The sequence below is a fragment of the Myotis daubentonii genome, chromosome 15 (genome assembly GCF_963259705.1).
Source record: "Myotis daubentonii chromosome 15, mMyoDau2.1, whole genome shotgun sequence".
In the NCBI taxonomy this organism is placed as follows: domain Eukaryota; kingdom Metazoa; phylum Chordata; class Mammalia; order Chiroptera; family Vespertilionidae; genus Myotis; species Myotis daubentonii.
In genome coordinates, this window is record NC_081854.1 from 3,464,504 (window position 1) to 3,484,754 (window position 20,251).

At 54.1% G+C, this 20,251-nt stretch overlaps 3 protein-coding genes across 5 annotated transcripts in view; all 3 read left to right on the plus strand.

The window, feature by feature from the left end:
* Positions 1-1,415, plus strand: part of LOC132216527 (leukocyte immunoglobulin-like receptor subfamily A member 6) — a 38,352-nt gene extending 36,937 nt beyond the window's left edge. Inside the window, exon 9 of the mRNA XM_059665788.1 lies at positions 974-1,415. Within this exon, the coding sequence (XP_059521771.1) occupies positions 974-1,344 (371 nt within the window). The 3' untranslated portion in view covers positions 1,345-1,415. The remainder of the gene's footprint in view (positions 1-973) is intronic.
* The window catches only part of LOC132216518 (leukocyte immunoglobulin-like receptor subfamily B member 3), a 114,394-nt gene extending 107,619 nt beyond the window's left edge, over positions 1-6,775 (plus strand). For both annotated transcript variants that reach the window (XM_059665769.1, XM_059665771.1), the window contains exons 9-10: positions 5,416-5,577; positions 5,656-6,775. In XM_059665769.1, coding sequence (XP_059521752.1) covers positions 5,416-5,577; positions 5,656-5,799 — 306 coding nt within the window. In that variant the 3' untranslated portion in view covers positions 5,800-6,775. The remainder of the gene's footprint in view (positions 1-5,415; positions 5,578-5,655) is intronic.
* Positions 6,776-14,003: 7,228 nt separating this feature from the next.
* On the plus strand, positions 14,004-20,066 carry LOC132216524 (leukocyte immunoglobulin-like receptor subfamily B member 4). 2 transcript variants are annotated; one of them, XM_059665781.1, is made up of 7 exons: positions 14,004-14,244; positions 14,463-14,498; positions 14,675-14,962; positions 15,116-15,421; positions 16,821-16,937; positions 17,607-17,659; positions 18,456-20,066. In XM_059665781.1, the coding sequence occupies exons 1-7, from the start codon at positions 14,106-14,108 to the stop codon at positions 18,612-18,614; spliced, it is 1,098 nt and encodes a 365-aa protein (XP_059521764.1). In that variant the 5' UTR covers positions 14,004-14,105; the 3' UTR covers positions 18,615-20,066. The 2 variants fall into 2 exon arrangements, with proteins under 2 accessions (XP_059521764.1, XP_059521765.1); XM_059665782.1 differs by having other exon boundaries at positions 14,008-14,244; positions 17,607-17,654; positions 18,463-20,064.
* The last annotated feature ends 185 nt before the right edge of the window (positions 20,067-20,251 follow it).

The following is a 20,251-nucleotide window of genomic DNA, read 5'->3' on the forward strand; positions in this document are numbered from 1 at the left end:
ACATAAGGGCCTCACAGAGCTCAGGAAGGCAGAGCCCCAGCCAAGCCCAACCTTCCCAAGGGGTGTCAGGGCCTGCAGGGTGGGGAGGGATGAAGTAGAGACTCAGAGTCCACCCCTCACCCTGCCCCTCCTGTCCCTGCTGTGCTGGGGGTGGGTAATGAGGAAGGACCCTCAGCTCCAGATGAGACGTGGACAGGCCCCTGTAGTGCAGTCCAGAGCATGAAGCTGGTGTCCCCCTTGGGGGCAGCGTGAGGACAGCACAGGGAACCCACAATACTGGGTTCCAGTCCCAGCCCTGCCCCGTCCAGGCTGGGTGACATAGGGCACGTGATTAACCTCTCTGAGCCTCAGTGAAGTGAGTGGTGGGGTCAGCAATCCCTGGTGCATGACTAATGTGAGGTGAGAGGAGATGAGTGACAGACCCAGAATGTGCCTTGCACACAGTAGGTGCTATTAAATGGCAAAATTGCCTCATTCATGTCATGAGGAGAATTATGGCTCCCTTGACCTTTCATATCTGATTCCTTTCCAGGAGACGTCCCCAGACCCTCCATTTGGAATGACCCCGGCCCCATCGTCACCAAAGGGAGCCCCGTGACCATCTGGTGTCAGGGGTCTCTGCAGGCTGAAGCCTACGTTCTGTATAAAGAGAGGGGCTCTGAGCCCTTGGATACGAGGATCCCACAGAACTCCAGCAACAAGGCCGGTTTCCTCATTGAAGCCACGACCTCACACCACGCAGGGCTGTACCAGTGTGCATACTACACTACTGGGAAAGTATGGTCACATCGGAGTGACCCCCTGCTCCTGGTGGTGACAGGTAAGGGAGACACCGGGTCCCCTCTCCACTGTGGGCTCCAGGTCACAGGCACAGGGAATAAAGTGGGGCCTCAGGGGACCCCACCCCTCAGAGAACACACCTGGGGAATGAGGGTGACGGTCCTTTTAACACAGACCCTTTCTCCTCCCTCAGGAGTGGGCAGTGCACCCTCCCTCTCAGCCCAGCCAAGCCCTGTGGTGGCCTCAGGAGGGATTGTGTCCCTCTCCTGTAGCTCTAACCTCACATCGGGCACTTTCCATCTGCTGAAGGAGGGAGGGGCTGACCCGCCCCAACACATGGAAGCAGAACCGAGGATCCAAGCTGGGAGGAGGCAGGCCAAAACCATCTTCCCTCTGGGCCCCGTGAGTCCCTCTCATGGGGGGACCTACAGATGCTTCAGTTCTAACAGCTCCTACCCATACGTGTGGTCACAGCCCAGTGCCCCTCTGCACATCGAGGTCACAGGTGAGGGACAGACCCGGGAGCATCCCCATCTGTTTCCTGGGCCCAAATACCTGATCTAAACTGTGTGCACAGCGGAGCCCTGGGCTCTAGGGGGTCAGTGACACTGGCCTCTTGGGGATAGACCCACAGGTGGGAGGCTCAGGTTTGGGATATGTGAGACCTCTCACTGCAGCCCAGTGGGCAATGGGGGTATCCCCTGGTGCCACTGTCCCCTCCTCCCAGGTGTGCACAGGAAGCCCGCCCTCTAGGCCCAGCCAGGCTCGCTGGTGGTGCCTGGACACAGCCTGACCCTCCAGTGCCACGCGAAGGCCGGCTTTGACACATTCGCTCTGACCAAGGACGAGGGGCTCGCACCCCCTCAGCACCTCGATGCGCAGCACAGCCCCCACTTCCCCCTGGGCCACGTGAACCGCACCCACGGGGGCCGGTACAGATGCTACAGTGGACACCACCTCTCCTCTGTGTGGTCGGCCCCCAGCGCCCCCCTGGACATCCTGGTGGCAGGTGAGGAGCCAGCCCTGCCCCCGTGCTGAGGGTCTGCTCAGGGCTCTGGGCCCAGAGTCACCTGGGGGTGATGGGGTCCAGGAGAGGGGCCTGGAGCAGAGGCTGAGCTGGGCAGAGCCCTAGGGGAGGGACTGATAGAGGGGGTGAGGCCATGGAGATATAAAACACCCCCCAGGGGGACTGAGAGGAAGTGGCAGGGGTCACAAATTCTCTGGAGAAGAACAGGTCCCTCAGCTCAGGGTCAAGAGCATGAGGGGAGGGGTGGCTCTCTATACATCACACCTTCCTCTCCCCAGGAATGTACAGGACACCCTCCCTCTCAGCCCAGCCGGGACCCTCAGTGCCCAGGGGAGTGAACGTGACCCTGCAGTGTGGGTCTGAGATCTGGTTGGACACCTTTCACCTGCACAGGGAGGGGTCACTTGACCCTCTCCAGCATCTTCATCTGCAGAACACGTCTGCACCCTCTCAGGCCAACTTCACACTCAGTCCTGTGAGCTCAGGCAACCAGGGGACCTACAGGTGCTATGGCTCAAACAGCACCTCCCCCTACCTGCTGTCACAGCCCAGTGACCCCCTGGAGCTGGTGGTATCAGGTGAGGAGCCCCAGCCCCACTTCTGTGTCCTCAGGTCAGTTCAGGGCCCTGTTCTCAGGGAATCTTGGCTGTAATGGGTGTGATGGGGTCACAGAAGGAGGTTCCCCCAGAGGGAACTCTCACCTCCCAGAGGGATGGAAAGAGCCAGAGCCGCTCCCATCCCTGCCTCATCCCCATCCCCCTCCCTGAGGCCCAGACATGCTCCCATGGGCAGAGGGAGGCTGGAGAGAATGGGGCTGACCAGGAGGAGAAAGGACAGAGGCGCCCATCCCCACCCTCCAGTCCCCAGTCCTGTGGCCTCAGCCAGAGACACCAAGACAAGAGTGTGACCAGAATAGGCCAGATTGCCAGAGAGAGCTGGACCCCCTGCTGGGGCTTGGCCTGTCTCCCAGGGGGGGCTCTGCGGAGGGGCGGTCGGAGATGCTGGGGGACCACCAGGGGAGGAGCAGCCCCCACCCCTCACCTCCCATCCTGATTGAGGAGCCTCTGAGGATTGGTCCCCCAAGGGAAGTCAGGCCCGCAGAGGACTCAGTGAGGGTCTGGGGGAGGTAGTGGGTGGGAGGAGCTCAGTGTTGGTCTTGGCTCAGCCACTTCCTGGGTAATGGCCTGAGGAAAGTTCCTCCTGCTCACTGGGACCAAGTTCCCCAAAGGCTGCTAGGGCACTGTGTGTGCAAGTGTGTGTGTGCAAGTGTGTGTGTGTGTGTGTGTGTGTGTGTGAGTGTGTGTGTGTGGTGGAGAAAAAGGTGGTGTCTGAGTCTCCTCCACAGCCTTCCAAGGAGCAGCCTCAGCCCTGGTTCAAATCCCAGCTCTGCTCCTTCCCGCCTGTGGGACCTTGGACATGTCTGTTCCTCTGAGTCCTGGTCCATGGGCTGTGGGTCAGGCCCCCACCTCCCTCAAAGGGAAGGCCCTATCACGCAGCCCTGCCCTGGTTAGAGCTCAGGGACGATCCAGGCCTCCCTCCTGCCCTTCCTGGTGGCGCCCCACGTGCACAGGCCCTTCTGTGGAGGGGAGGGGGGTCAGGCTGCAGAGTGAGACAGGGATCTGGGCTGGGATGGAGAGGGGTGGTCTACCTGCAGGTACAGGGGCAGCATGAATAATAATAATATTAATAACAATAATAGTAATAATGCCCTGACCAGTTCTGCTCCGTGAGTTAGAGCATCAGCCCTCTGACTAAAGGGTTATAGGTTCGGTCCCTGGTGAAGGGCACATACCTTAGCTGCAGATTTGATCCCCCACCCTGGTCAGGGCACATGCAAGAGGCAACCAGTCAATTTGTCTCTCACATCAATGTTTCTCGCCCCCCTCTCTCTCTTCCCCTCCCTCTAAAGATCAATGGAAAAAATATCCTTGGGTGAGAATTTAAACAATAGTAACAACACACAGGGATCCCCCCGTCCCAGGTTCCCGTCCCAGCCCTGCCCCGCCCAGGCTGGGTGACCTGGGACTTCTGATTAACCTCTCTGAGCCTCAGTGAAATGGGTAGTGGGGTCAGCAATCCCTGTCGCATGGCTGCTGTGAAGTTAGAAGAGATGAATGACAGACCCCAGCATGTGCCTCACACACAGTAGGTGCTCATTGATTACGTCATTGGCTCATTCATGACATCACTTGTGTTCAAGGTCTCGAATGGAACCTGATCATCCTAATCGGGGTCTCGGTGGCCCTCGTCCTGCTGCTCTCCCTCCTTCTCTTCCTCTTCCTCCGCTTCCGGCGTCAGAGCAAAGGCAACACATCGGGTGAGTAGGGGTGACCTGGGTCACAGGAGGGGGGCTCAGAGCACCTGCCACAGGAAAACCAAACAGCTGGAGAAGGTCAGCTGAGTGGATTTCTCCAGAACCTCAAATCAGAAAATGTGGAGCCCCAGCTGGTTTGGCTCAGTTGATAGAGCGTCGGCCTGCCCCAAAGGCCCCAGGCTTTCCCTGACCTTGGCCCCCCGTCCCTAACTCTCCTGTCTCCTCCCCCAGCTGCAGCCCCGCTGGAGCCCCTCTGTGAGAGGAAGAGACAGCTGCCCTGGGGAGGGGGCACAGGGATTTCAGGGGATGACTGGGGAGGGGAGGCGCTAGGAGGGTGTGGGTCGCGGTGGGAAGGACTGAGACCCACACTATGTGACGTGGCGCCTCACCTCACCCTGTGTTAGTGGCCCATCTGAAGCAGGTGGGGTCTGCTGCCCTGAGATCTCGGGGACCTGCCAGGAGACACCCCTGTTCTTCCCAGCAGATGCTGCCGTGAAGGACCCGCAGCCTGGGAAGAGCGTGGAGCTGGACCCTCGGGTGAGACCCCTGCTCCTGTCCAGGCCTCCAAGGACCTTCTGTTGCCCAGTTTAATCCAATGGACCCTTCCCTGTCCACCTCACCTGCTTCTCAGAAGCATCCACACTGACCTCCCCTTTGGGCCCCCAGGTGGTCCTGCTGTGACTCACTCCTCCTGGTTTCCTTGTGGCCTCATGGTCCCTCCTACATGGCCCCCTTTGCCGGCCCCTCGTCCTCTGTCTGGCCTTGTGCAGCCCCAGGTCTCAGGAGGAGGCAGGAATGAGTGACTCACCCCCAGGAACCCAGGATCTCCTTCATTCATTCCCCCAGCAGATGTGACCGGGCTCACTGTTTCCCGGCTCCATTTAGGGCCCACGGTGCAGCCCTGAGCCACACTGTCTCCACACGCCTCGAGCTCCCCTGTGGATGAGGGAGACAATATGCAAACAAGCAGACAGTGTCCCAGAAAGCAAAGTGCTGTGAAGGAACATAACGCAAGAGGAGGGGATAGAGTGCATGGCAGGGGGACAGGGAAAGAGCGGGTACAAAGGTCCTGGGGCAGGACATGCTTCTTCAGGAGGATGGGCCATGAGGCTGGAGCCCAGTGAGCAAGGGAGAGCGCGTTAGGATAAGAGTCAGAACCATAGAAGCATCCAGAGGCCTCAAGGCTCAGGAAGTCCGTGCAGATTACATCAGGAGGGGGACCTGATCTATTTAGACTGTAAGTCATTTCTCTGGAAACATGTGGATACTTGACAGGAGGCACTGTCTCCAGCAGAACAGGCAGGATGAAGACCCCCAGGGAGTGACGTACGCCCAGGTGAAACACTCAAGACCAAGACCCCGGCAGGGAATGGCCACCTCTCCTTCCTCCCTGTCGGAGGAATTGCTGGACACAAAGGACAGACAAGCAGAAGAGGACAGAAAGATGGACAGTCCGGTAAGTCCCATTCTCTGCAGACCTCCAGGTTTCCCCAACCCCAACCAAGTGTCATCCCTCTCTCTCCCCCTGCTCCAGGCTGCACCTGATGCCCCCCAGGATGTGACCTACGCCCAGCTGAACCTCTTGACCCTTAGACGGCAGACAAGTGCACCCCCATCCTCCCCATCAGAGGAGCCCCCAGAAGAGCCCAGCTTGTACGCTACTCTAGCCATCCACTAGCCCCGGAGGACCCAGACCCCACGCTCCAGGGAGGGGGCCTGCAGGGACCCCAGAAGGCATGAGTACTTCCCCCATGGACTCTCAGCTAGTGACCCCAGCCAGCCTGGAGACCAGACCTGCTCCACTGGCAGCTCCTGGCACCCTCCGGGAGTCACCTGGTTCTGTAAGCAATATGCCTACATTTTGGATCAAAACAAGACTTCTCAATAATCAATGTGTGAACTTAGAAGAAAACAGGAGTGAGAGAATGCTTTAAGTGAATGACAATGTAAATATCATACATCAAACCTATGAAGTGGGACATAGGATCAACCTAAGTGTCCTTGAACCGATAATTGGATAAAGATGTGGTTACTATACAAAGAGAATATTTCTCAGCCATAAAACATGAAATACTGCCATTTGCCACAACATGGATGGATCTGGAGAGCATCATGCTAAGTGAACAAAGTCAGAAAGAAAAGGACAAGAACCATCTGATTTCACTCATGTGGGTGAAATATGAACCTGAAGTGTCATATATGTTAAATACATTGAATCTGTAATTAAAACTTTCCTGCAGCCCTAGCCGGTTTGGCTCAGTGGATACAGCATTGGCCTGCTGACTCGGGTTCAATTCTGGTTCAAGGGCCCGTACCTGGGTTGTGGGCATGATCTCCAGTGGGAAGCTTGCAGGAGGCAGCTGATCAGTGATTCTCTCTCATCATTGATGTTTCTCTCTCTCTCTCCCTCTCCTTTCCTCTCTGAAATCAATAAAAAATATATATTTTTTAAAAAACTTTCCTGCGAAGTGACCTTAGAGTTCAGAAAGTTTCTCTGCTAAATGCTTCTGAACACTTATGCATGTATGAAATACACACACATATACACATGCACGTATGAAATCCACGCATATACACATGGACATACACATGGGCACATACAGACATATACGCAAACATACACGGACATATAAATTGGCACACATGGACACACACATCAACATACACACACATAGGTATACACACAAAAAAATCTAAAATAATATAAAGATCTATTATTCTATTTTGAAAGGATATATCCAACGTCACTGGATACATCATTAATATCTAAAAACCAATTGCATTTCAGACTTCCAGTTTTAGACCAAGGGGAAGCAGACCGATGGCCCCCTAACCCCCGTACAGCACAGCAAAACCCCTGGTCATTGCACATACATCAAACAGAAGCCCACGCCTGGTTTGGGCCGGAGCTGTGAGGTGCGGCCTCCTGACCACAGCAGCCTGGAGACCAGACGTGGACCCGGCTGCTCCTGGAACTCTCTGGGAGTTACCATGTTCTATAAGCAATATGGCTACTTTTTTAAAATTTATTTATTGATTAAGTTATTACATATGTGTCCTTGTCCCCCTTGTTGTCTTCGTCCATTGGTTAGGCCTATATGGATGCATATAAGTCCTTTGGTTGATCTCGCCCACTTACCCCCACCCTCCCCTACTTTCCCTCTGAGGTTTGACGGTCTGATCGATGTTGCTCTGTCTCTGGATCTGATTTTGTTTATCAGTTTATGTTGTCCATTATACTCCATAAATGAGTGAGATCTATGCCTACATTTTGAAATCAAAGCAAGACTTCTCAATAATCAATGTGTGAATTTAAAACAAAACAGAAGCTAGAGAATGTTTTAAGTGAATGATGGGCAGCAGCTGCCATGGGAGGCCCTACAGCAGCTGTCCTCTCTCTCTCCTCCTCACCTCTAGCCTCACTGACTGACCTGCAGGCCCCCAGGAGCTGCAGAACCCCTACAAGGCTGTGGCTGACCAGGTGTGTGCCACGCTGCTACGGTCCTCTTCCTTCAGTCCTTTGCATGGGGCCTCCTGACAACTCCAATGTTAATGTTAACGGCAAATGCAGATTTCAAGGTGGAGGCAGAGTATGTGGAAGCTACTACACTCACCTCCTCCCAGGTCCAAACGGGAATTACAACTAAATGAAGGAGCAATCACCCTGAATAACCACCTGGAGACTAGCTGAGGAGGAGTCACAGAGCCAAGGATTTACAGAAGCCACTTGGAGACTGGCAGGAAGGGCAGGCACGGGAAAAGGGCCGCCCCACTCTCCAGGCAGTGGCTGACCTTGGCCTGCACCAGAGTCCCTCCCAAGAGGCCCAGAACCAACCCACCAGTGGGCAGCTTCACACGACATCAGAGCAGGACCCAACTAGCCTCACAAGCAGCACATCCAAATGGAGGTCTCCCAGACAACAGACCCTGCTAAGGCCAATGCCGCTTAGTGTGGTCAGCATCTGCCCAGCAGCTTGCCTCCTGGCCAGCCAGCCTGAGGGTCGATCCCACCCACAAACACAATAGCCATCAAGACTCAATTACACAGGTCTGGTGTGGAGAGCCCCTTGCCAATCTTGGGGAACCTGGTGTGAAACCATTCCTAGACGACCTGCTTCTGGGTTGGGGTTTCATATGTAGCAGAGCAGCTCTCTCGCTGGCTGGGGGAAGGTCAAGGGGGAAAAACAGGAGACATATGTACTACTCTTTGTAATATTTTAAGCAATAAAACAAAATTTAAAAAAAGAAATAACATAAATGTAGATTTTAAATTCAAAAAGTAAAAAGAGAAGGAGAGAGAGAGAGAAGGAGGAGGAGGAGGAGGAGGAGGAGGAGGAGGAGGGGGGGGAGGAGGAGAAGAAAGTCAGCCCTCAACACAAGGTTTGTCTAGCTCCCGGCCTCTCTCCTTCCCCTGAAGAAGGCTTCCCACCAGCCGAAGTGGGAACGCGGCGGTGGAGGGAAAGAAGGGAGGGCGGGGGGGGGGGGGGGGGGGCGGGGGGCGCGGGGGGAAGGGAGAAGAGGGGAAGGGGGGAAACGCGAGTGTGGAGCCAACCGCGGTAGCGTCCGTTCCTTCCTTTCGCGCATGGCACGGGGACCTTCGCTTCCTCTCGCGACCCCGCCAGGCTGGGACGGGAAGTGGGGGTGTGTGGCGGACGCGGCCCCTTTCCCAAGGGGCTCGAGGGCCGGCACCCTACTCCCCATTTTTTCCTCCCCCTCCAAGGAGCCCGGTCGACCAGCACGCCGAAAACCGCAGGCGCAGGGCAGCCGCGAGGACAAATGTTTGCGCGGTGGCTCCGGTAGACCAGATGGCCCGGACTTAGACTCGAGAAACAGTGACAGATGGGGTTGACTAGATGGCCGGTCTGGATTTAGTCTCGTGTGGTAGTGGAACTGTGAGTGATAGGGTCGACCAGATAGCCCGGCCCAGACTTTGTCTCTGGCATTGGGTCAGAGTGATGGATTGACCAGTTGTCTGTGGAGAGATTGAAGACAAGGGACTGGTGATCCAGCAAGGGTAGTAGGCCAGGGGCGGGGCAGGAGGCGGTGCCAGGGGAAGAGCGGGGCTGGGCAGAACAGGGAGGAAGAGCAAATAAATGTCGACAGAATATATATATATATATATATATATATATATATATATATATATATATATATATATATACACACACACACACACATATATATGTATTTTTTTTTAAAGACTCAATTACAGTCCTAGCTGATTTGGCTCAGTGGATAGAGCGTCAGCCTGCAGACTCAAGGGTCCCAGGTTCGATTCTGGTCAAGGGCATGTACCTTGGTTGTGGGCACATCCCCAGTGGGGAGTGTGCAGGAGGCAGCTGATTGATGTTTCTAACTCTCTATCCCTCCCCTGTCCTCTCTGTAAAAAATCAATAAAATATATTTAATAAAAAAAAAGACTGCCCTAGCCGGTTTGGCTCACTGGATAGAGCGTCAGCCTGAGTACTCAAGGGTCCCAGGTTCGATTCTGGTCAAGGGCATGTACCTTGGTTGCAGGCACATCCCCAGTAGGGGGTGTGCAGGAGGCAGCTGATCGATGATGCTTCTCTCTCATTGATGTTTCTAACGCTCTATCCCTCTCCCTTCCTCTCTGTAAAAAATCAATAAAATATATTTTTTAAAAAAGATAAAAGACTCAATTACAAGAGGAGGGCCCTCATAACCCACTAAAGGGACATCCCTAGAGCACCCAGCTTAGGTGATCAAAGAGACTAGGCCACTTGGTCCCACAGGACACCTACCCCATTAGGCCACCCACCAAGCTGGGAGTCATGGCAGACCTAGCTAAGACACAGAAACAAACACAAAGATGCAGGCAAAATAGGGAGACAGAGAAACAGACCCCGAGTGGAAAAAAAACAGTAGAAATCTTTAAAACAAAAAACAACTAAATCAAATGGAAGCAAGCAGTTTATCAGGTATAGAGTCCAAAGTAATGGTTATAAGGATGTTCCAGGAACTTAGGGAAAGTTATAACAGCATGAAAAAACCTTTTGTAAAAGTCAGAAATAAAGAATACAGTATATGACATCATGAATACACTGGCCGGGGCTGGGTGGCTCATTCAATTGGAGCATTGTCACATACACCAAAGGCTGTGGGTTCAATTCCTCTTCTGGGAACATACCTAGTTGTGGGTTTGGTCCCGGGTTAGGGTGCCTATGGGAGGCAGCCAATCAATATTTCTCTCTCCCTCTCTCCTTTCTTCTTGTCTCAAAAATCACTTTTAGCCTTGACTGGTGTTTCTCAGTGGGTAGAGCATAGGCCCCTGCACCACAGAGACTCAGGTTCAATTCCAGGTCAAGGGCACATACATAGGTTGCAGGTTTGATCCCCAGCCCCAGTTGGGGCATGGGAGGGTGTAAGAGGCCGTGGGGCTCCAGGAAAGGCCTGACCCCACTCCAAATCATGTAAAGGACATGAACTTGGCTTGCACCTCAGTTCTTGTGATTTAGGCAAGCAGACATTTTGTCATAGCAACTGTTTGTCATAGCAACTGCCAAACATAGATGGAACTAGACAAAGCTTGCCCAGTCTTGCCCCAGTCTGTAACGATCTGCTACTTCCCCATGATAGGCCAAGCCCTAGCAGTGATCTATGAAGCATGACCAGCCACAGCTTAGCTATAAAACAGTGTGTGTAAAAAACAAAGTTGCTGGTGTCTTGTGCCAGTCCTCCTAACCCCGGTCTCTGGTGCTTTCATCCCACGCCGCCATTACCCTACAGGACCTTTTGGGAGCGGGTCTCCACAGGAGGGAGGCAACCAGTTGATGTGTCTCTCTCACACTGATGTTTCTCTCTCCCCAAGCCCCCCACCTCCCTTCCACTCTCTGAAAAGCAATGGAAAAATTATCCTCTGGTAGAATTAACAAAAATAAAATAATTTTTAAACAATATCCTCAGTTGAGGATTTTGAAAAAGAATACACTGGAAGGAATAAACAACAGGTTAAATAAAGCAGAAGATCAAATGAGTGATTTGGAAGACAAGGAAGAATAAAAAAAATCAGAGTAGCAAAAAGAAAAAACGTTAAAAGAATGAGGATAGTTTAAGGGACCTTTGGGACAACATGAAGTAGAACATCAGCATCATAGGGGTACCAGAAGGAGAAGAGAGAGAGCAAGGGATTGAGAATTTATTTGAAGAATTGCCCTAACCGGTTTGGCTCAGTGGATAGAGCGTCAGCCTGCGGACTCAAGGGTCCCAGGTTCGATTCCGGTCAAGGGCATGTACCTTGGTTGCGGGCACATCCCAGTAGGGGCGTGCAGGAGGCAGCTGATTGATGTTTCTCTCTCATCGATGTTTCTAACTCTCTATCCCTCTCCTTTCCTCTCTGTAAAAACTCAATAAAATATATTTAAAAAAAAAAAAAGAATGACCAAAAACTTCCCTAAACTAGAGAAGAAAAAAGACACACAAGTCCCAAACAAGAAAAATCCAAAGAGGCCCACACCAAGCTACATTATAATTAAAAAGGCAAAGGTTAAAGACAAAAAGAGAAACTTTTAAAAAATATTTTTTTATTGATTTCAGAACGGAAGAAAGAGGGAGAGAGAGAGAAACATCAATGGTGAGAGAATCATTGGTCAGCTGCCTCCTGTATGCCCCACACTGGGGGTCGAGCCCACAACCGGACGTGTGCCCTCACCAGGAATCAAACCATGACCTCATGTTCATAGGTCAACTCAACTACTGAGCCACACCAGCCGGGCTTTAAATATTTATAGCTGAGTACTTTGGATGTGTAAATGTGTGACTTTCAGCAAATTTGTGAAATGGTCAGCTATCTAATTGTTCAAATCTGTTTTTTCTTCATTGACATCATTCTCCTTTGCTGGGAGATCAATAACATAAATTGTCATACAGGTCCCCGAGTCTGTCTGTGTCCATGGTGAAATCTGGATTGCCTCCCATGCAGGTGCTTGCCCAGTGCTGAGACCGAATTCCCAGTGTGAGGGAGGAGCTCTGCTCAGGGGCGGAGGGGCTCAGAAAAGGCAGCAATGACTCAGAGGTTTCGAAGGAGAGCCATGAAGAAACAGACGGTGCTGACCTACAGAAACAGGAAGTCAGTGAAGGGAAGTGTGTGGGGAAAGAAAGTCCACAGTCCCAGTGGGGCCCTGCTTTCCTCTAAAAAATGGAGAACAGTCTTCTCAGCATCTCCCAGGCCTCCCTCTCCCCTGGGGTGTCCTCCCTGGGACGGCCCCACTGGCTCCTCCAGGCACCAAGGAGAGTGGGGCAGCCTTCACTTCCTCACTGGAGCACTTCACATAGACCATCAACTCACTCCATGTGCCCCATGAGCCCTTCTGAGCAGTGCCCCCCACTGACCACAGACTTAAGATGATTCATCTATGTCATCCAATCAGCCTCCTTCCTGGTCCTCCAACCCAGACCCCACCCCTTCTGCAGGTCTCTCCTCTCCCCACCTCCTGAGGACCCTTCCTATAGCCCCATCTGGTCCCAGCCTGCCTGCTGCACCCCCTCCACCAGTTTCCACCTTCAAAAGAGATCCAAGGTGCACATCTGATATTCAAGGCTGTGAATGGTCAGGTTGAGCTAAACACACCAGCCCCAGCAAACACGACTCTCCCTCCACAACCCAACTCACCCAGTTACCCACACTCCCCTCCACACCAAACCACATGCAGAAACTGAGCTGTTTAGAAATTCTGTGCCTTCCTCCTCTGCTCCCTCAGCCAATCGGAACCTAGCCACCTCCTCTCCAACCTGCTGGACCAAGCCCGTCCTGTCTCAACCTACTCAACTGAATGTGTACTTTCTGTTACAGGTTTGTGTAAGAGTTATACGCTGAAACCACAAGAATGACTGAAAATACTGATCAGCACACCCTCCAAGAGCCAGGTGAACGTTGGAGTTTTATTACTAATGGAGTGAATTTTCAACAGAGCCGGCCTGTATAACATCTTCACATAGTAGTAGCCTTTAAAAACTGAAATATCTTCATTCAACCTGTTGCTAAAAATTTTTCCCATTGACTTCAAGAATATATTCCAAATATTTGCGTGGTGCGCTAGCCCTTGTGTGACCAGCCTGCGTCTTCGCCTGACTGCTCTCATTTCTGACAAAAGCTCTAGATCTTTCTGGTCCGATCCTCTGGGCTGCTCCCTGCTCATGCCTTGGGTCGGTCCATCCCCAAGAAGGACCCTTTCAGCCAGGACCCAGGTTGCATGGCCTCTACCAGTTATTGAACTTCATTGTCTCATTTCCTTTATTCTCCCAACGTGTACATGAGACTGTAACTGAACTGTCTGCCGTCTAAATATCTGTAACATCTGCTTCATTCATCTCAGCCCCATGAGTCCAGGGAAGGGATCTCTGAGCTTCAGCTATGACTCTCTAGAGCAGGGATTCTCAACCTGTGGGTTGCGACCCCTTTGGCGGTCGAACGACCCTTTCACAGGAGTCGCCTAAGACCACCCTGCATATCAGATATTTACATGATGAATCATAACAGTAGCAACATTACAGTGATGAAGTAGCAACGAAAATAATTTTATGGTTGGGTCACAACATGAGGAACTGTATTTAAAGGGCTAGAAAGTTGAGAACCACTGCTCTAGAGCCTGGCCAGTGATGGCCCTAGGTCACTGCTCAGTAAGTACTGCCTGATTGCCTGGCCAGTGAGGGAAGGGAAGAGCAATTGCATTTACAGAGGCTCAGGAAAGGGAAGTGTCTTACACAAGCTCACAGAGGTTCTAGAAAAGGCAGAGTCAGAACTGGGCCTTAATTGGGTGAAGTCCTGCCCTGTTCCTCCACCCTCCTCACCTGGGACGGCTGTCACCCTCTGGATTTGGGTTTGGCATGAGGTGGAGGCAGAGTGTGTGGGGTCTGGTGAGACTCAGGTCGGTCTCAGAGGTCCCACCGCTTGCTGTCCCCTAGGGCCCACCCTCCAGGGATGGGCTACTTCCCTTCCTGTGAGGCCACTGATGAGGAACCAGTGACATGTCACATGAAGCCTGGACCCTGTCACACCCCATTCACCCATCCTGGGTGGCTCTGCGGAGTTTACACATGATCTGCACACTGAGGACCATGAGAGGACGATCCATGACTTCCACCCTCACTGCCCTTCTCTGCCTCAGTGAGCTCCGGGGAAAGGAGGAGGGAGGGATGGGGTCCCCTCCCCTCCCAGGTCCTGGCCTTTCGAGAATCCAGGACTCAGGAGGCTCAGTGGGGGCAGGACTCTGCGGGGAGGAGACGTGCTCAGCCCCAGGTCTGCCCCCAGTGCGCAGGGGCCCAGACCAGGCCTGGAGCTTCTGTGTGCGGTCGGGGATGGTTCTCACAGGGACTCTCTTTCAGGGCTGTGTCAGGGCCCGTGGGACCAGGTACAGGCAGGTGAGTCTCCTCCCGCTCCCCCTTGAGCTCCTGCTTTAGCACAGTCACCCCCTGGGCAGCTGGGGAGACACAGGGTTTGGAATAATGGTGACCAATCTGGGAGGAGCCTGGGTGTGACAGCTGGGGAAGGTGGGGAGAAGGATGACCCTGACATTTCAGGTCTCATACCTTTCCAGGAGACGTCCCCAAACCCTCCATCGGCGCTGACCCAGGCCCCATCGTCACCAATGGGAGCTCTGTGACCATCTGGTGTCAGGCGCCTCTGCAGGCTAGTGCCTACCTTCTATATAAAGAGAGGGGCTCTGAGCCCTGGGATACCAGGACCCCACAGGGCTCCAGCAACAAGGCTGGTTTCCTCATTGGAACCACGACCCCATCCCTCGCAGGGCTGTACCAGTGTGCATATTACACCACTGGGGACATACTGTCTCAGAGGAGTGACCCCCTGCTCCTGGTGGTGACAGGTAAGGGAAACACCGGGTCCCCTCCCAACAGTGGGCTCCAGGTCACAGGCAGAGGGAGTAAAGTGTGGCCTCAGGGGACCCCACCCCTCACAGAACACACCTGGGACATGAGGGTGACAGTCCCTTTAACACAGACCCTTTCTCCTCCCTCAGGAGTGGGTGGTGCACCCTCCCTCGCAGCCCAGCCCAGCCCTGTGGTGGCCTCAGGAGAGAACGTGTCCCTCTTGTGTAGCTCTAACCTCACATCGGGCACTTTCCATCTGCTGAAGGAGGGAGGGGCTGACCCACCCCGACACATGGAAGCAGAACCCAGGATCCATGCTTGGAGGCGGCAGGCCATCTTCCCTCTGGGCCCCATGAGCACCTCCCATGGGGGGACCTACAGATGCTATTATTCTTCCAGCTCCTACCCCAATGTGTGGTCACAGCCCAGCGATCCCCTGGAGCTGGTGGTCTCAGGTGAGTAGCCCCAGCCCCGCCCCCAGGTCAGTTCAGGGCCCTGTCCCCAGGGAACCTTGGCTGCAATGGGCTGAGGGAGTACCAGGTGGAGGGCCACCCAGAGGGAACTCTCATCTCCCAGAGGGATGGAAAAAGCCAGACTGCTCCCATCCCTCCTCATCCTCCTCCTCCTCCCTGAGGCCCAGACATGTTCCCCTGGGCAGAGGGAGGCTGGAGAGGATGGGGCTGACCAGAAGGAGAAAGGCCAGAGGTGCCCATCCCGGCCCTCGTCCCTAGTCCTGTGGCCTCAGCCAGAGACCAAGACAAGAGTGTGACCAGCAGAGGCCGGATCCCCAGAGAGAGCAGGACCCCTGCTGGGGCTCGGCCTGTCTCCCAGAGGGGTTGGGGGGCAGAGACGCTCAGGGCACCAGGGCTCTGAGGCTGACAGGTGACAGGTGGGTGGTCATGCACAGGGAGATGCTGGGGGACCACAGGGGAGGAGCAGCCCCCACCCACCACCTCCCATCCTGATTGAGGAGCCTCTGGGGATTGGTCCCCCAACAGGAAGTCAGGCCTGCAGAGGACTAAGTGAGGGTCTGGGGGGAGGTGGTGGGTGGGAGGAGCTTAGTGTTGGTCTTGGCTCAGCCACTTCCTGGGTAATGGCCTGAGGAACATTCCTGGGACCAAGTTCTCCAAAGGCTAAATATTTTAGTGTGCCCGTGTGTGTGCGCGTGTGTGCGTGTGTGTGTGTGTGTGTGTGTGTGTTGGGGACTCAGGTGGTGTCTGAGTATCCTCCAAAGCCTTCCAAGGAGCAGCCGTGGAGTCAGGAGAAGCAGCCTCAGCCCTGGTTCAAATCCCAGCTGTGATCCTTCCCGCCTGTGGGACCTTGGACACGTCTGTTCCTCTGAGTCCTGGTCCATGGGCTGTGGGTCAGGCCCCCAGCTCCCGCACAGGGAAGGCCCTCACCACACAGCCCTGCCCAGTTAGAGCTCAGAAAGGACCCAGCCCTCCCTCCTGCCCTTCCCAGAGGCACCCCACTTGCACAGGCCCCACTGTGGGTTGGGGTCAGGCTGCAGAGTGGGACAGGGATCTGGGGTAGAGAGGGGTGGTGATTGGGTTTGGTAACAGGTCTCTGCACTGGTGTTCTACTGGGAAGAACAGAGACAGCATAAGTAATAACAACACGTAAGGGAATCCACAGTCCTGGGTTCCAGTCCCAGCCCTGCCCCATCCAGGCTGGGTGACCCAGGGCACGTGATTAACCCCTCTGAGCCTCAGTGAAATGGGTGAGGTCAGCAATCCCTGGTGGATGACTGTTGTGAGGGTAAAATTAGTGACAGACCCCAGCAAGTGCCTCGCACACAGTAGGTGCTCATTAAATTGCATCACTGGCTCACTCATGATGTCATTCATGTTCAAGGTCTCAAATGGTACCTGATTGTCCTGATCGGGGTCTCGGTGGCCCTGGTCCTGCTGCTCTCGCTCTTCCTCTTCCTCCTCCGACACCAGTGGCATCAGAGCAAAGGCAGGACGTCAGGTGAGTAGGGATGACCTGGGTCACAGAAGGGGGGTGAGGGGCTTAGGGCGCCAGCCAGTGTGAAACCCAATAGATGGGGAAGGTCAATGGTAAAACCTCCTGCAGCGTTTCCCAAGGGAAATTAAACGTGGATGTGTAAGTAAGTAGTCTTGAGTATTCTTTTGGCTTTTTCAACCTTATCAGGTGTGTGGGAACATGTGCAAGTTTTGTTTTTTATCAATTAGAATGGCTTTCTCCTCATTGTGACGTGAGAGGGGTTGTGACCTTCTCGGTTGTTAGGTCCTCTGCTCATCTTAGTGCAGCCCCAGGGGAGGGCTCTTGGGGGCCGGAGGCTGACCCCACCTTCCCGCAGTGGCTGCCTCAGAGCAAGAAGACAGAGGCCTGCAGAAGAGGTGCGCCCGCTCCCTAAGAACCCGAGCCCCACCCGTCCGGTCCGAGGCCCCCTCTCCGCCCCCAGCTCCCGCCCAGCTGCTGAGGTCCAGGAAGAGAGTTTGTGTAATAGAAAGCAGCTGTGGGGGCAGGTCCAGGGAACATGGATGGGCTGTGAGACAGCTCGAAGCTCATACTGTGTAACCTTGGCCCTGTCACTGACCCTCTCTGGGCCTCTGCCAGGTGAGATCTCAGGGAATCTTGGCAGGAGATGAGATGGTCTTGTTCTGTCCCCACCAGATGCTGTCGCGAAAGACACACAGCCTGAGCGGGACAGACAGCTGGACAGTCAGGTGAGCTCCATCTGGCCCTGAGCAGGGCGCCCACACCTTGTCCACACACTACATCCAGGGGACATGGGGGCAGTCTGAGCCCCACACAAGGGGCTGAAAGCCAAGCTCTGGGCCTGCAGAGGGTGCGTCTAAAACCCACACACAGGGTCCTAAAGCCTCCCTCAGCCCTGGCTGGGTCCATCCTCCTGCCTGGCCCAGGAGCCACACAGGGGCCAAGAGGCTCTGTACATGGCAGGCTCCCTCAGCTCACCCTAGGGCAGTGACGGCGAACCTTTTGAGCTCGGCGTGCCAGCATTTTGAAAAACCCTAACTTAACTCTGGTGCTGTGTCACATATAGAAATTTTTTGATATCTGCAACCATAGTAAAACAAAGACATATTTTTGATATTTATTTTATATATTTAAATGCCATTTAACAAAGAAAAATCAACCAAAAAAATGAGTTCGCGTGTCACCTCTGACACGCGTGTCATAGGTTCGCCATCACTGCCCTAGGGAATGGATGGCACTCCGTTGAGGGCAGCAGTGGGGTCTGTCCCCCCATGGTGACGGCTCCACGCCCAATTCCTGTCTCCCCGGCACCAGACTCACACCTCCAACCTTCCAACCTTCCATCCCTCCTCCCTAGACCCCCAAAGACACGATGACTGGTGCAGGGCAAGACTAGAACCAAGGAGACCACCCCTCACTGTGTCCAGCAGAGCCCTGGCCACTAAGGCCCCAGGACTGGGTCCTTTCCTCCCTGGCCTCAGGCTCCCCCACCCCAACCACGCGTCTTCATTCTCCCCACCACAGGCTAAAGACCCACGGGCTGCACCTGAAGACTCCCAGGATGTGACCTACGCCCAGCTCAAGCCCTTGACCCTCAGCCAGGAGTCAAGTGCACCCCCTTGCTTCCCATCAGAGGAGCGCCCAGAAGAGCCCAGCCTGTATGCTGCTCTGGCCATGCACTAGCCCAGCAAAGACCCAGACCCCACACTCCAGGGAGGTCCCTGCAGGGACCCTAAAAGACGTGAAAGCTGCTGCCATGGACACTCAGGTAGTGACCCCTGCCAGCCTGGAGACCTGACGTGCCCCCAGCAGCTCCTGGGACCTTTTGGAAGTTAACTGCTTCCAGGAACCGCACCGTTACTCAGCTGACCTACAGACCCCGCCACCAGGACCCCGCTGACTGCAAGGATCCCAGGGAACTGCCATGGAGGCAGTAAGTATGCAAGTGGCAACTTCGGGCTGAGGGAGGGCCTACTGCCCGGCCACTGTCACTGACTGAGCCCAAAAGTTCCCAGACGGGGACCAACCACAGGACGCAAGGTGGCTGCACCACTGAGGGGTTGCTCAACCTCCTGTTCCTCATTTCCCAAGACTCAGCCACTTCCTCCCCTGCCTGAGAAAGCGTCTCAGCCAGGAAAAGGGAAGCCTGCTCCCTCCTGACCACTTCTTCCTATACCAGACAAGGTGGGGGGGTGGGGGGGGAGGGGCGCTTCTCCATAGGCCACTAACCCATTCCCCACTTCACTTAAATCTCAAGACAGAACTGGGAATCCACCCACCAACCATCCTGTAACCAGCTGTGAAATGAGCCTATAGGTCTTGTCAATTAAAACTCAACAGCAAACCAAGGTGGATGGATCCGGATCAGCTCTCAGCTCTCATCTCCTCCTCACCCAGACTCCTTGCCAGGGACCAGGGTCAAAAGCTGTAAGTGGGAGCTGACCCCTGACCTCCACTTGCTACTTCCTCTACATGCAAATGACTCCAGCTTTCAGAACTTCCTGGTTTTTATTGAGAATGCTCATCTTTAAACTTAAAATGATTTCCACCCTAGGTAATTTGGCTGTGGCTAGAACGTCAGCCTACAGCAGTGATGGTAAACCTTGACACGCCTGTCAGAGGTGACACACAAACTCATTTGGTTGATTTTTGTTAAATGGCATTTAAAAATCTATATATATAAAAGACTAATATGCTAAGTGTCCCTCCCACTGTCTGACTAGTTGCTATGATACACACTGACCACCAGGGGGCACTCACTGCAGGAGTTGCTGAGCTGCAGTGACTTGGCAGCTGAAGTTCTTGGGTGACGCACCCCAAAACCAGAGGAGGGGGCCTTGCGATTCCACCTTTGGCAGTGGGTTATGTTGTTGCTGGGGCACTAAGCCCAGAATCTGGTTCACTGCACACTTGTCTGTGTTCCACACCCTGGAGGAAAGCAACTTTGCAGAGTGCCCTCTCTTAACCTGGGACCCCTCGGGGATGTCGGAGAGCTGGTTTTGGCCTGATCTCCACAGGCCAGCCTGAGGGACCCCACCTGCCTAGGGGACCCGGCTCACTCCACAGATGCCCGGGAGAGAACTTGGGAGGTTGGTTTCTGGGCACGTCCCACCTGTCTCACCCAGTCCCACCCCACAGGCCACCTTCCAATTAATTCCTGTTCAATGTGCACAAATCTGTGCACCAGGGTCACTAGTATAAACATCAAAAATGTCTTTGTTCTACTATGGTTGCAAATATCAAAAAATTTCTGTATGTGACACACCAGAGTTACGTTAGGGTTTTTCAAAATGCTGACACGCAGAGCTCAAAAGGTTCGC

Coding starts and splice junctions, on each gene's coding strand:
- LOC132216524 (XM_059665781.1), top strand. CDS start 14,106: ATGTCACATGAAGCCTGGACCCTGTCACACCCCATTCACCCATCCTGG. Junction 14,245..14,462: donor CACTGCCCTTCTCTGCCTCA/GTGAGCTCCGGG, acceptor ACTCTCTTTCAG/GGCTGTGTCAGGGCCCGTGG. Junction 17,660..18,455: donor ACAGACAGCTGGACAGTCAG/GTGAGCTCCATC, acceptor TCCCCACCACAG/GCTAAAGACCCACGGGCTGC.